The 15,093-nt window shown below is 49.7% G+C and overlaps 1 protein-coding gene across 8 annotated transcripts in view; it reads right to left on the reverse strand.

Moving 5' to 3' along the window:
• LOC119164848 (uncharacterized) overlaps positions 1-15,093 on the reverse strand; it is a 49,298-nt gene that overhangs the window by 26,392 nt on the left and 7,813 nt on the right. For 6 of the 8 annotated variants that reach the window (XM_075873102.1, XM_075873105.1, XM_075873104.1 and 3 more), the window contains exons 2-3: positions 8,500-8,563; positions 2,343-2,519 (exon numbers count right to left, since the gene is read on the reverse strand). In XM_075873102.1, coding sequence (XP_075729217.1) covers positions 2,343-2,519; positions 8,500-8,508 — 186 coding nt within the window. In that variant the 5' untranslated portion in view covers positions 8,509-8,563. The remainder of the gene's footprint in view (positions 1-2,342; positions 2,520-8,499; positions 8,564-15,093) is intronic. The other 2 variants (XM_075873101.1, XM_075873106.1) reach the window with 2 other exon arrangements.

Consider the following 15,093-nt stretch of genomic DNA (forward strand, 5'->3'; position numbering starts at 1 on the left):
GAATGTCGCATTCACCTGGGGCCAACAGCAAGCAAACGCCTTCTCGTCGCTCGTCGACATTCTCACCAATCCACCAGTCCTAGCACACTTCGACCCATCTGCTGCTACGGAGCTTCGTACTGACGCCAGTGGCCACGGCATAGGCGCAGTGCTCGCGCAGCGGCAACAAGGAATGCACCGCGTCGTCGCGTATGCAAGCCGTCTGTTGTCGCGCTCGGAACAAAATTATTCCATCACAGAACGCGAGTGCTTAGCTCTCGTCTGGGCCATTGCGAAATTCCGACCGTACCTGTATGGCCGCCCATTCTCAGTTATTACGGACCACCATGCGCTTTGCTGGCTCTCCTCACTCAAGGACCCTACGGGACGCCTTGGTCGCTGGGCGCTGCGCTTACAAGAGTACACTTTTTCCGTATCCTATAAATCCGGACAACTTCACAAGGATGCCGACTGCTTGTCCCGTTACCCAGTCGATCCCCCTGACACGAGGGAAGATGAGCAAGAGGCCCTCGTTCTTTCAATTACCGACTTCACCGACATAGCTGCTGAACAACGCCGCGACCCCTCTTTGCGTGCTATTATCAATGGTCTGCACTCTCCCCACCCTGACCACTCCTTACAACTGTTCGTTCTTCACAACGACATCTTGCACCGCTACAACACCCGCCCTGATGGTGCTGAGCTTTTACTCGTTGTTCCTGTGCATCTTCGCTCAGACGTTTTGGCCCAGCTGCATGATGCCCCCTCCGCTGGACACCTAGGGGTGTCACGCACGTATGACCGCATTCGCCGCCGATTCTTTTGGCCTGGCCTCTACCGTTCTGTGCGACAGTACGTTGCGGCATGCGACCTCTGCCAGCGCCGCAAGACACCTGCTCTGAGACCTGCTGGTACCCTCCAGCCCATTGAAGTACCAGATGAGCCATTTTTCCGAGTCGGCCTCGATCTTCTAGGACCCTTTCCCGTGTCGGCCACCGGTAATAAGTGGATTGTTATTGCTACCGACTACGCAACGCGGTATGCCGTTACACGCGCCCTCCCCACCAGCTGCGCTACTGATGTAGCCGATTTCCTTCTTCATGACATCATTCTGCGTCATGGTGCTCCTCGTCAGTTGATCACCGACCACGGCAGCTGTTTTCTATCTAAAGTAGTCGACGAGCTCCTGCGATCCTGCTCTACCCACCACAAGTTCACTACAGCGTACCATCCGCAAACCAATGGCCTCACGGAACGCCTCAACCGTACCTTGACGAATATGTTAGCGATGTACGTTTCCAAGGATCACAAAGATTGGGACATCCACTTACCTTTCGTTACCTTCGCATACAACAGTTCACGTCATGATACAGCTGGATTTTCCCCTTTTTACCTACTGTTCGGTTATGACCCGCCTTTGCCCATGGACACCATGCTCCAATCTGACGCCGCCTCATCGACTGCTTATGCTCGTGATGCCCTGGCCCGAGCTGACATCGCCCGCCAAGTCGCCCGGGATCGTTTATGTGCCTCGCAGCTTAACCAAAAGAGTGCTTACGATCGCCGGCACCGCGACGTACAGTACTCTCCGGGGTCACTCGTCTTGCTGTGGTTACCATCACGTCGTGTTGGTCTCAGCGAAAAACTGATGTCCCGTTACGTCGGCCCCTACCGCGTCATACGCAAGGTCACCAGCGTGACCTATGAGATAGCTCCACTCCATACCACGTCAGTACCAGCTTCAGTCCCGACCGATATAGTGCACGTCTCACGGCTCAAGCCATACTTCTCACGCCCCGAGAATTGATCGCACCGGGACGGTGCTTCTGCCGCCGGCGGGTAATGTCACGGGCTAAGTAGATGCCTGAGGATGACGACGACGAAGTGCTGAACGGGAACGTGCTCGGACTGCAGCAGCGTCGTACGCATTAGCTCGCCAGTATATTCGCCAGTACACATTTGTTCATCAGTGTATACTTTATTCCCCGTAACAATATAACAACTTCGCCAACGATGGCCGGAAAGAATAAAAATATATCTGACATTTCTAATCGGACGTTTTCGCAATCATGCCGGAATGTTATCTATAGGAAATTGGGCTAGTTGGAACATACTCTTCACGGTCAGCGCACAAAAAAGTTGTTAGACAGCGCTTTTGTCGTGCACTTTCTTGTGTTTTTTTTGTGCAATGATAGTGATGTGTGCAGGAATGTAAATGACGGCCCCTCTTCTGAGACACGTTAGCAGGTGCCCTCAGGATAAATAATATCAATGCTGAGTATTACTTGGCGCTTGTGTCTCATCCTCATGACAATGTAGTTACGTGACCGGACATGACCTGACCCTGCAGTGTCTATACTTACCCTGCTCAGGAAATCGTTGTACTCTCGGCGTCTCTCCATGGCTAGCCTCAGCCGGCGTTCATAGTCGTCCCTGATGGGCAGGCTGACGGGCTCTGGTGGGCTGTCGGTGCGCCCAGCAGGACCTCCACCACCTCCACCATTAGGTCCCTTAGGCGCGGCCTCGGGCTCGGACACCTTCTACAAAAGCGGCGCCGTGTTAATCGCCAGTCCAAGCAGTAGTATTTATTTTTGTTCAACACATTAAGGTGGCCTCGAAGACGTCAGCGCGCGAGCACTGAACTTTTTTTGGCTTAAGTCTTGGCCCTATTCGCAGAAGTGATACTTTCATAGAGTCTACGGATTCTAGTGCTAAAAAAACAAATTGCACAATACAGTGAAGTGCTAACCATCAAGAACCTGCATTGATTTGTACTGCCAGCGTCAAATGAAACTCACACAGCGGTAAGCCTTCGCGATAGTGTAGTGCATGCCGTCCAGGTATATTATTACCATTCACAGGCGCGTGCACCGTGTTCGGCAGCTTTGCGCATACATGCGTGCCCATCTTGGCCGATCCCCCTTTGTGGGCGAGTGCCAGCAAATCCGAAGGTCCATCATCATCATCAACATGCGTGCCTGTTCGTAGTGATAAGTGGACGGCGCGCACTATAGCGTCACGAAAGCTGGCCGCTGTTCGGGTTTCATTTGACGCTGATAGCACCTTCCATACAGAGCAAGCCGGCTGGCCGAATTGTGCAACTTGTATCGTGCGCAACACGATGAGGAATCGACGATCTTAGATTCACCCATCCAGAATAACAAGCGAATGAAGTTCGTCCCTGCCAGGGAACGCAGGCCTATGTCTGTTGCGGGTCGAGTCTCGCGAACCGTGGTGCATTCCCGAAAACGGGAAAGTGTTTGTGAGAACGATTTGCGGCATCGCCTCCGCGGAGATCCCTATTGCTCGCACATAGGCAGCCCGCGACCAGCTCCAAGGATATTAGTTAATTGTACCAAGGACCAAGGGAAAGGCTGCTGTGTCTCGTGGTCCCGCGTATCCTCGTCCTCGGGAGACTCCACCACGGGAGCACTGGCACAAGCTTCGCGCGGCGTGCAGTGAAAGCAGTGCAGTGAAAGCACCGTGTCAGGTGATGCGAGTATCTCCACAAATGAAATCATAATGTGAACGTTGCTTGTTTGTCGGTAATGACATGTCGCCTTAGAAGACGACATTAACGAAGTGCGCGCGGGGCACTGGCGCTGTGGCACGAGCGCGAGCCTGGCGTCGAACGCTGGCCAGGAGTGACTCCAGCGCCTGGGCTACGCTTTTGAACTTGTTCACGTTTCCTGTCCTTTAATAAATCGTCTACAGTCACAAGCGGCTGTACAGACGTAACAGTTGGCGACGAGGAAGACTGGATCGACTCATCGGCACTCCACCGACGTCAAGGAAATAACATGGCGACGCCCGACTTCGGTCGGCTACCCGAATTCAGCGGCAGCCCCAGCTCCTGGAGATCCTGGTATGGGAGGCTACAGTTCTTCTTCGAGGCTAACGAGATTACGGACGCATCGAAGAAACGTGCTCATCTGCTAACGCTGTGCGGGGAACAGACTTATGACATCGTCTGCGCCCTCGTTCAACCCAAGCAGCCCAACCAAGTGAGCTACGAGGACATAGTCAAGATGCTCAAGGCTCACTTCGATCCACAACCGTCTGAGGTCTTCTGCAGGGCACGATTCCAGCGACGTGACCAAAAGCACGACGAAACGGTCAGTGATTACGTCACGGCGCTCAAGAAGCTAGCAGCAGATTGCAATTTCGGGACAAGCGCAGACACTGCAGCGAATCCGACAATGCTGCCTATGGACGTCATGCTGCGTGATCGTTTCGTTTGCGGTCTTCGGAACGAGCAGGTCCAGCAACGGCTCTTCGCAGAAAAGGACTTGACGTTCAAGAAAGCTTTCGACCTTGCACTGCGAGCTGAAAACGCCATCGAAGACCAGAAACGCGTGAAAACCGAATTTAAAGAGTTTCACGAATCCTGCATAAGCACATGCAAGATAGACAACCAAGGTCACTCTAGTGCCTCTGCCCAAAAGAAGAAACAACGCTGTTGGCGTTGTAACGCGCTACATAATCCGGACACTTGCAAGTTCCAGACAGTCTCCTGCAACTACTGCAAGAAACGCGGACACATTGAAAAAGCCTGTCTGAAAAAGCGGAAAGAAGCAAAAACGAGCAACAGCATCGAATATCCCCAACAAGGAACTTCGACAGCTGCCTCAGCACCAGTGTCGACTCAGCAGGACTCATCAGACGTGGCCCTTTACGAGCTCAACACCGTAACCAACGCGTTCAGCACACAGAAGGTCATGACTCGGCTACGCGTACATGGCAAGTTCTTGGATTTTGAAGTCGACTCGGGTGCAGCCTGCACACTCATCAGTGAGGTCACGTTCAAAGCTACGTGGACAGATGATCGACCACGGCTTCAGACCGACAACATGCTCCTACGCACATGGTCAGGACAGTCTCTTCGAGTTCTCGGATGTGCAACGGTGATTGTTACGCACGGAAACAAAACCATGACACTACCACTTGTTGTCATCAAGGGAGCAGGTTGTAACCTCCTTGGACGAAACTGGTTTCCTCACCTGGGTATACAGATCACGGGCATCAATGATGTATCCGGCGATGAACTTGTTTCGAAGCTTCTCGACAAGTACCAATCTGTATTCGACGAGGACATATCAGGACACATCGGTCCAGCGGTACAACTAGACCTCGTGGAAGGAGCGAAACCAAAGTTCCTAAAAGCACGGCCGGTTCCTTTCGCGCTCCGGTCAGCTGTAGAAGCAGAATTGGATCGACTGCAAAGTCAAGGCATAATCGAGCCAGCACAGCATTCGGATTGGGCAACGCCTCTCGTACTGGTTCGAAAGAAGAATGGCTCGTTGCGAATATGCGGCGACTACCGTTGCACAGTGAACCAGGTATCAAAGAAGGCAGACTACCCACTTCCCTCAACTGATGAAGTGCTCAGCCACTTGAGGGGAGGCAAGGTCTTCAGCACCCTGGATTTAGCACAAGCGTACCAGCAACTTCACGTGACGCCAGAGACAGCAGAGATATTGACCCTGAACACGCTGAAGGGACTATACAGGGTCAAGAGATTGCCTTTCGGAATTTCTGCAGCCCCAGCCATTTTTCAACGTTTTATGGAGACAATGCTGTCAGGCATCACAGGCGTGTGCGCATACCTAGATGACGTGATCATCAGTGGGAAAGACGCCACGGAACACGCCGAGAGACTGGAAGAAGTGCTGAAGAGGCTACGAAACTACAATCTGCGCCTCGGAAAAAACAAGTGCTGCTTTGCGGTGCGACAAGTTTTCTTTCTGGGACACCGAATCGACGAGACAGGCGTCCACACAAACGAAGAGAAAGTTCGAGCCATAACGGACGCTCCAGCACCAAACTGCAAACAAGCGCTTCAATCATTTCTCGGAATGCTGGCTTTCTACGACAGATTCTTGAAGAACAGGGCAACAGTTGCCAGCTGCCTATACCAGCTTCTTCAGAAGGACGCCACGTGGAGATGGGAGACAAAGCATCAAGAAGCCTTTGACAAGCTTAAGGCATTGCTGCTCAGTCAGACCGTACTGGCACACTACGACGAACAGAAGGAGCTTCTTGTCTCTTGTGATGCTTCACCATATGGCATAGGAGCTGTTCTGTCTCAACGTGATGACCAGAATAGAGAGGCGCCAATCGCTTTTGCATCTCGGACGCTAGGGCCGGCAGAACGCAAATATGCTCAATTGGACAGAGAAGGCCTTGCTGTGGTGTTTGCAGCCCACAAGTTCCACAAGTATATTGCGGGAAGAAAGGTGACTTTCGTCACTGACCACCAACCACTGCTCGGCATACTGGGTCCACAAAAGCCAACGGCTCAAGTCCTTTCTCCACGGATGACCAGATGGTGCATCAAGTTATCGGCGTATGACTACAGCATAATCTACAGGCGTGGCAAGAACCATCAAAACGCGGATGCGTTGAGCCGTTTGCCATTACAAGAACGTCTCGATGAACCCTGGCCTCCAGGTGACGTACTATTGTTCGAAGCGTTATCGAGACCTCCGTTGACTGCTGCCGAGATAGCACGCCTGACACAACAAGACAGCATCATGCAGAGGTTGTACAAGGCAGTGCAGGATGGTACAGTGGAGAAACTCACTGGAGATGAGTTTGCTCCTTACCGACGACGAGCGACCGCACTAGCACTACAGCGCGAGTGCATCACACTTGGATCCCGAGTGATCATACCGAGCTCAGCACGATCCCGTGTTCTGGCACTTCTGCATGCGGGTCACAGAGGCATGGTAGCCATGAAGAAGTGCGCAAGGAGCTACGTATGGTGGCCCGGAATGGACAAGGTGATCGAGGAAACGGTGCGACAGTGCCGTGAATGCCAAGCAACGCAAAAGAGCCCACCCAAAGCTCCTATTCCTACGTGGGACCGTCCCCAGACAGCATGGGACACGGTGCACGTTGACTTCGCGGGGCCACTACTCGGACGCACCTACTTAGTTGTTGTGGACGCATACACAAAGTGGGTGGAAGTCCGGCACGTGACACAAGCAACATCCGCGGCTGTAATCGACGTGCTCCGAAGCCTCTTTGCAACGTTCGGCATTCCCCGAAAGGTCATCTCCGACAACGGAAAAGCATTCATCTCCAACGAGATCAAGCAGTTCTATGCGTCGAACGGCATACAGGCTGCAACCTCACCAGCATATCATCCGGCAACAAACGGCCAGGCAGAACGCTATGTGGCGGAGCTGAAAAGAGCGCTGTTGAAAGATGCAGACAAGTCCATACAGTGCCGACTTGCAAGATTTCTGTATCGGCAGCACACGACAATACACACTACCACAGGTATGACACCGGCGAGAGCGATGTTCGGACGAGAATTGCTCTGCCCTCTCGATCTTCTTAAGCGGGAGACGGATAAGCGAAGTCCTGAGAGCCAGGAGGCATTGCAAAAATCACGCCGCTTCGCTATAGGGGATAGAGTGCTTATCCGGCAGTTTTTGAAAAAGCCAGATTGGATTGAAGGCGAAATACTGCGCCGCGTCGGACCACGATCCTGGCTTGTAAAAAGCGACCAAGGAAAGGTTCGGCGTCACCTCAATCACATGAGGAAAACGAGTCAGACCAGACAAACAACCCAATCGCGGACAGATTGGAGCGCAGCTGACGATCTCTTGGACGCAACGCCAGAAGAGACGCCATCGAGCTCAGCTGCTCAACCGCCTGAATCGCCCGAGATGCAAGATCACACTCCCTCGCAACCGTCGACGTCACAGGCAGTGGCCACTCGGCAACTGCGACCACCAGAGGTTAGGCGACCTCCAGACCGCTATGGAGACTTCGTCTAAGGGAGGAAGAGTGACATGTCGCCTTAGAAGACGACATTAACGAAGTGCGCGCGGGGCACTGGCGCTGTGGCACGAGCGCGAGCCTGGCGTCGAACGCTGGCCAGGAGTGACTCCAGCGCCTGGGCTACGCTTTTGAACTTGTTCACGTTTCCTGTCCTTTAATAAATCGTCTACAGTCACAAGCGGCTGTACAGACGTAACAGGTAAAAAAAGAAAAACCATTAGGTTCATGTTTAGTAACATTCGCTACAATAAGCTACTGCGAAAAAAACAAAAAGAAGGAACCTGAAAAAAAAACTATCGCACAGTGAGCTCAAATCTTATAGTTCTTCGAACTTCAGCACAGTCTGGTTTGATGCTGGTGGTTTATAAAACGTTCCAAGTAATAATAACAAACAATGCATTAAGCACTCTGTTTAAGTAATGATCCACCCTTAGAAATAGAACGCAGCCAGTTGGTCAATGCTTCGACTTTTCGAGCCAATCAGAATGGATCACGTGTGGGCCTTGTAATGCACACACAAGCACGACAGGACCGCGGGTAGAGCACGTCCGTGTGAGAAGCAGTTCATCGTGGCCATTAGTCCCACATGCGTCACAGATATTGAACTACAGTACACCAGTAGGATGCAAGCCTTGATTAGAGTGCTATAGCCGTTATAAATGATGCATGTGTGTGATTATAGCGGTAGCAAGGCAATCAGACAACGGACGCGTGATTATTTTTACTTACGTGTGTCATGAATAAGTCTTCATGCTTGAATGTCTACGTCTTCTGAGAAGCCGTCCTCGATAACCTGAAGAAAACGTTGTAGACGGGAAAGTAAGCAACAGTTCTTGTGCAGGTTTCGAGCTATAGGCTGCGTCTAAACATGTTTTCTGCACTACGTTGCGCTTCGGTTGAAAATCCACTAGGAACAACACATTCAGAACGCCACGAGCGCAGCATGTAGTTGATCGCGAGATGGATATCTCGGCGTTAGCGTCACCATTCTTCTCTTGACGTTCATGATATGCATGAATTGTCATGTAATGCCCCGAGCATGTATATGACAGGCCAGTGATCACTCGCCATGGTGATCTAGGGGCTAAGGAACTCGGCTGCTGACCCGCAGATGCTGGGATCGAATTCCGGCTGCGGCGGCTGCATTTTCGATGGAGAAGAAAATTCTTGAGGTACGTGTGCCTAGATTTAGGTGCACGTTAAAGAGCCTCAGGAGGTCGAGATATCTGGAGCTCTACACTACGGCGTCTCTTATAGTCATATTGTGGTTTTGCAACGTTAAACTCCAACAGTTAATTAACCATGCTGGTGCTATATAAGTATCTTCCTTAGTGTTACCAGTATAATGGTTGTGTGCAGGGCCGTTAGGAATACGCGATAGTTGTGAAGTTTCCCACCAGTATTTCCGGGATCTACCATTGCGTTTACACGTCCGTTTCGTCCGCTATAGGTCAGCGTTTTTGCGTGTTGGTGTACTACGTAACAATTTATCGTGTATCAAGGTCTCTTAAATTCAGTCTGAAACGAGACAACTCTTTGTGGTTGTAAAGTGACTCTGTATGCCTTCTTCTCGTGTTTGGTCGTGCGTTGTACATTCACCACATATCACCGGCCAGTCCGGTCAACAATTAGTGTTGTTGCCTTCACCTCACTAAGACCCTAAATGTGATATGTGGGGTTTAACGTCCCAAAACCACCATATGATTATGAGAGACGCCGTAGTGGAGGGCTCCGGAAATTTCGACCACCTGGGGTTCTTTAACGTGCACCCAAATCTGAGCACACGGGCCTACAACATTTCCGCCTCCATCGGAAATGCAGCCGCCGCAGCCGGGATTCGAACCCGCGACCTGCGAGACCCTAAATGTGACATCAAATAACGCTGAAACAAAATGGAACGTTGGATCGTGCTTTCGCGACTTTTGGGTCATCCTTTCAAACCGTCGACATTATCTCTGACACGGCATCGAAATACGTGACTGACCTATACACATTGCCCTGAGTGTTTGCTCCCCCCTCTCCCCCGCCTCTGACCTGATTGGCCCACACCTGTCACGTGTCACGTCGATTCTTCGGGAAAACCAGATCACTACACCGCCCCTCCGTTTGTACTTTTTCATTCTTCGTCCCAGCTTACTTATATCGCGATTGCGAGAAATAAAAAAAAAAGTAGAAAATTATTCACGAGACAAGATAAATCGCTTTGAAAACATCAAAATAAAGTAATTCATGGATAGGCGTGGAGACCCGACGAAAGGCAGCGAGGGCGTATCGATTGGCAATACGTGCTCGAAAACCGCACCTCGAGCCATTACGGTGGTGGGCTGCCCTCATTAACGTGAACGCTGTTTCCGGCGTCGACCCACGGTGCCTATAGCAGCCGCCCTGCTTTCATCATCCCACCATGTAGCCCGTTTGATTGCCCCGTCGCGTTGGTCTAGTGGCCAAGGTACTCGTCTGCTGACCTGCAGGTCGTGGGATTGAATCCCGGCTGTGGCTGAATTTTCGATGGAGGCGAAAATGCTATCGGCCCGTGTGCTCACATTTGGACGCACGTTAAAGAACCCCAGGTGGTCGAAATTTCCGGAGCCCTCCACTACGGTGTCTCTCATAATCATAGCGTGGTTTTGGGACGTTAAACCCCACAAATCAATCAATCAATCACACTTTTTTCAAGAACAGGACACACGGCTTCGTTTCGACGAGAACGGCAAGGCTCTATTCGCACACAAGAACAAAACGCAGGAGCAGACGCGCAACGTCGTCTTCCTCGAAAAACGCCAGAAAATGCCACTCGTGACGCTGGCTTCTTCCTCCCCTGTTGTGATTACGACTAACAATCCTGACAATATGGTGGTTTAGGGACGTTAAGTCCCGCATACTGTTATTAGTCCACTTGATTTGTTCTTGTTTTTTTTTTCTGCACGTCCTCGTTATTTCCATTTGACTGAGCTTTGAAAAACAAAAGTAAGCAAACAAACAAAAAAAAAAACCTTCAGAAGATTGTCAGCTTGTCGACTATACTGGTAGGGGCTGAAATGGAGAAGTGCGCAGTATTCCGATGATAATCGGCTATGTTGGCTAGAGTTGACTACTGTTGATTACTGTCGGCCTAATTTGTTTTTATTGTCTGCTAACGTTGTGACTACCGTTGGATAGTGCTGCCGGGCTAATGTTTCGCACTAAGCCGCTAATTCTTCTCCTACAGGGAGAAGAATTTTCTTACGGAAATTGGCAGCAGCTTTCCTTTTGCAGAAAATAAATTCACAGCCAACGCAATTACTGTACCACTCCGAGTCTCCCTCTTTTTGCGTCCGTTGTACCTACAACATGTCTAATATATGTGTCGCAATTACATCGCAGTTATAGGACAGCAAACTCAAATAATACCAATGATAAACACGAAAGAACCCACAGAGAAGACGATGGTACTGGCTAGATCTGGAATTCATTTCTAAAAATGGTCTGGGAGGTTTTACGTCCCGAAAGCGCAATATGGTTATCGGCGACGCTGCAGTGGAGGGCTCCGGACATTTTAACCACCTGGGCTTTTTTAACGTGCGTCTAAGTTTAAGCATTTACCACCGTAGAAAAGCGGCCACCGTTGCCGGGATTCGCTTCCTAGACCTTCGAGTTAGCAGTCGAGCCCCATAACTACTACTACATTTCGACGTGTGCCTCTGGGTCACAGCTGTTGGTTTTGTTCACTTAGCCAACAGCGGCTCAAATTCACTGTGGGCAATTGACCAAAAGCGGGGATGGGGTGGGGGTAGGGGTAACTATACAAAATGCCATGAAGGTTAGGAATGAGTAATTTACAACTCAGAAATTGAGAAATTAAGATCACATTTTAGGAGCATTGTATCAAGCGCGAAAGGATACTTTGTGATAACTTGTACCTGAAAAATACAAAAACTTGTGTTTTGTCACATGCGTATAATTAGAGCAATTGTTACCAAGGGATGGGAACAATGAATGAGAAACACCCGAATAACGCGAGGGAGTTATTTTGAGTTGCGATATTAAAAAGTTTGCAGGCGTGTAATGGAAGCCGCTTGCACGAAATTGGATATCAGTGGGAGAGGCCATCGTCCGTAGTTGACATAAATATGCTGAAAGTGATGGTGGTTATGATGATGATGATGACGATTTTTGAAGAGATCAGAGTGACCTGTTTAGCTGGACAACTGAATGGTTTCAATAAAATATGATTTCTGGATTCTGTGTGGTAGTATCAGTGGGAGTGGCCATCGTCCGCAGTTGACATAAACCTGCTGAAAGTGATGGTGGTTGTGATGATGATGATGATGATGATGATGATGATGATGATGATGTGTGAAGAAATCAGAGTGACCTGTTCAGCTGGGCAACCGAATGGTTTCAATAAAATATGATTTCTGAATTCTCTGTGATAGTTCTTGTGCTAGGCGGGCGCGAGGGGGGGGGGGCGTAGGTTCATCGCAGGGCCCTTCTCCCCATTAACTCAATGTATGGACACACTTCGCACCCCTCCCCTCCACTCCTAGATGAATACTGGGAAGGGGGGGATGGCCGCTGATGTTCTTGTGCATACAAACCTGCCTGTGTTTTCTGAAGAACCGGATCTTGTGTTTTTTGGTCTTTTTTTACTTCCGGCTCGAGAACACAACCCATGTTTACAGGTGTTCTTTCAACTGTAATGTTTGTGGCCAGAAGAAAGAGGGATATAGACCTGTTGTTTAAAATAAGCTCAAGTCGGCTGGGCCAACTAGGCTGAATTCTGCCTTATGCGACCTCTCCACGCATGGCATGCTACAGCGTGTTAGACCTAAAGAACAAACAAAGCAAAACGAGTCCATGGTACGGCGTTGTTCAGGCGTCTCGACGCTTTGTTATGTGCCCGCACAGCGTCCACAAATCACCATGTGGTTCGATCGTTCGCATAGCCTGTACAGCGTGCCTATTTACGTGCCGTCGTTCAAGATCTACAATCGAGCGAACGTCACAGCATGAAACACGTTCTAAATATTTTCAGTTATTTTCCGTCTCAAGCAGAGTGCTTGTCCTTCGCAAGTGCCGAGCAGCGACGGTAGCGTGGCTTCAACGCCGGATTTGAAGAGACAGCAGATTTAAACCTTAGATACAGTACGTACAGGCAGTCCACTATTGAAAATTTATACGGTACAGTAGGGGGAAACAACCTTATTAAATACGTAATGGGGTCTTGCGCTTAACTTCTATTGAGTGCCGATCCAAAGGGTGCTGATCCGCTTACCATTAACTAATAGTATATGCAGACACCATATTATGTTATGCGGTTCTGCTTGTCGCAGTCTCTGATTGCTAGTAGCTCGAACGTTTTCATTTTGGTCCCGTTGCTCGTTCACGAGGTTGACGTTGATTTTACGGCGCTGTAAACACGCCGTTGTTCAGGAATGAAGGTCCAGTTGCATAATGAACGTGTAGTTCATTTTACGTAACTCAAGAATAAAGCAGGCAGCTGACAACTCTCTTGACTATAGACTTGCGCACGGCGGCAGGGAGGGGGTGGTGTCACCTAATATGGAAAGGGGGGCAGCAGTATGGTGACACTGCAAAGTCTGCCACATGCATTCACTCAATAGGAAAGAGGGGTGCTGCGGCGAACCTTCGTCCCTCCCCTCCCGCTGAACGGGAACCCTGCGGACGCCTACGGAACATGCATCGACTCTGGCGTCCCTTAGTGCGCGTCGCGAGGGACCAACCAAGCGTATCGTGGGTTTATTCACCCTAGCAAAGTTCACTGATAAATTGCTGGTCTGCGTTTCTTCTTTTTTGCACTGATTTATACGATGATGCAGTACCGATGATGCACTACAATATATCCATATTGACATGGATACACATATGGATATATATATAGATATCCACATGTGTATTCATATGGATATTCATATTCATATGAATACCCATATTAATATATGAATATAGCGTGTCACGCCAACGCACAGCTGACATGGCTCGACCCTAAGAAGCAGCGCCCCTAAATGCGCTTAATGTCATAACGCATGCGTGACGTAACTTACTTGCCCGGTGCCATCCCTACATGCTCAGCTTCCACCGTACTCCTCGGGACTAGAGAAGAAAGAAAGCAATTACAGCGTGCGGCAAGTTCTTGTAACTCCGCTCGGACATGACGGATGCTGAACATTTCAGTGGCGGTTGATCCGTGAGGCGATAAACTTTTTTATTGGAGTCATTCGGTGGTTATTTGTCAAAGTGTTTCACGACCAATTTAATGTTGGACTCTGTTGCCTCACGTATTTACTTTGCTTAAAATGTGTCGGATTCATCGATTTTAAGAGTACGTTTGCAAACGAAATGCGTGTTTTATTTACTTTTTTTTTCGTCGGCACGAACACGCTATATGTTCCACAAGGTGCGATAGAGGTGGGGTTGGGGGAGGGTTGGCGTGACGGACAAGTTGGCGGTGGCTTTGTTTTGGATCCAGTGCAGGAGAATTCAGATATTTAGATTTACCTGCACGCTAAATAAACTCAGAGGTTGAAGATTTATGCAGAATCCTCCCACTGATGCTTGCTTCACAAATATACTCTGGTTTCGGCCCATAAAATCGGAAATTTTAATAATGACTTCTTTACGTGGTTGCTTTCATTCGTGGTGTTTCAGTAATTAAAAAAAGGTTCCCTGCAGCGATGTCGCGTATAGCCAGTCAAATGGCATGTGGACGAGCAGTTTGCTGTGGAATCGACTTAGCACGATACCGTTTCGCTATTCGCTTTGCGTGCCTAACACACGTGCACAGATAGGAAGCACCATTATTTTCTCCAACAGAGTCATCAAATGCGTTGTGCATTATTCGTGCGTCGACCTTTCCAGAACTAGGCCAGAACGCCGTGCTTCCGTGTCAATCTATTGATTAAAGGGTTCTATCTCTCTTATATCTGGCTTAGTGGCACCTATAGAGACGCTCGCTGTGTTGTATGTTCAGTATGAAGCAGCCGCTGACACGTCAATTCCACACTGCGATTATAACGGGGATGGTGGCCTGTAAAACTAGATTTCCCAGTATAATAATGACGAGCAACTGTACTATCTGGGCGTAACCTCATTGCGGCCATAGAATGTGCCGTTTGCCGTCGCTGTGGCTTAGTGGTTAGGAAGCTCGCCCGCTGACCCGAAAGAGGCTGGTTCGATCCTGGCTGAGAGGGTCGCATCTCCATTGAGGCTAAATGACCGTGCAACGGTCGGCGAAAAATTTGGAGCTCACTCAGACTCAATCATAAAATGTATTCTGCCATAGGGCTCATTGGGACTCAAACTCAAAGAAGTTTTCCTCGAATG

Source organism: Rhipicephalus microplus, chromosome 9, assembly GCF_043290135.1.
Source record: "Rhipicephalus microplus isolate Deutch F79 chromosome 9, USDA_Rmic, whole genome shotgun sequence".
Taxonomy (NCBI): domain Eukaryota; kingdom Metazoa; phylum Arthropoda; class Arachnida; order Ixodida; family Ixodidae; genus Rhipicephalus; species Rhipicephalus microplus.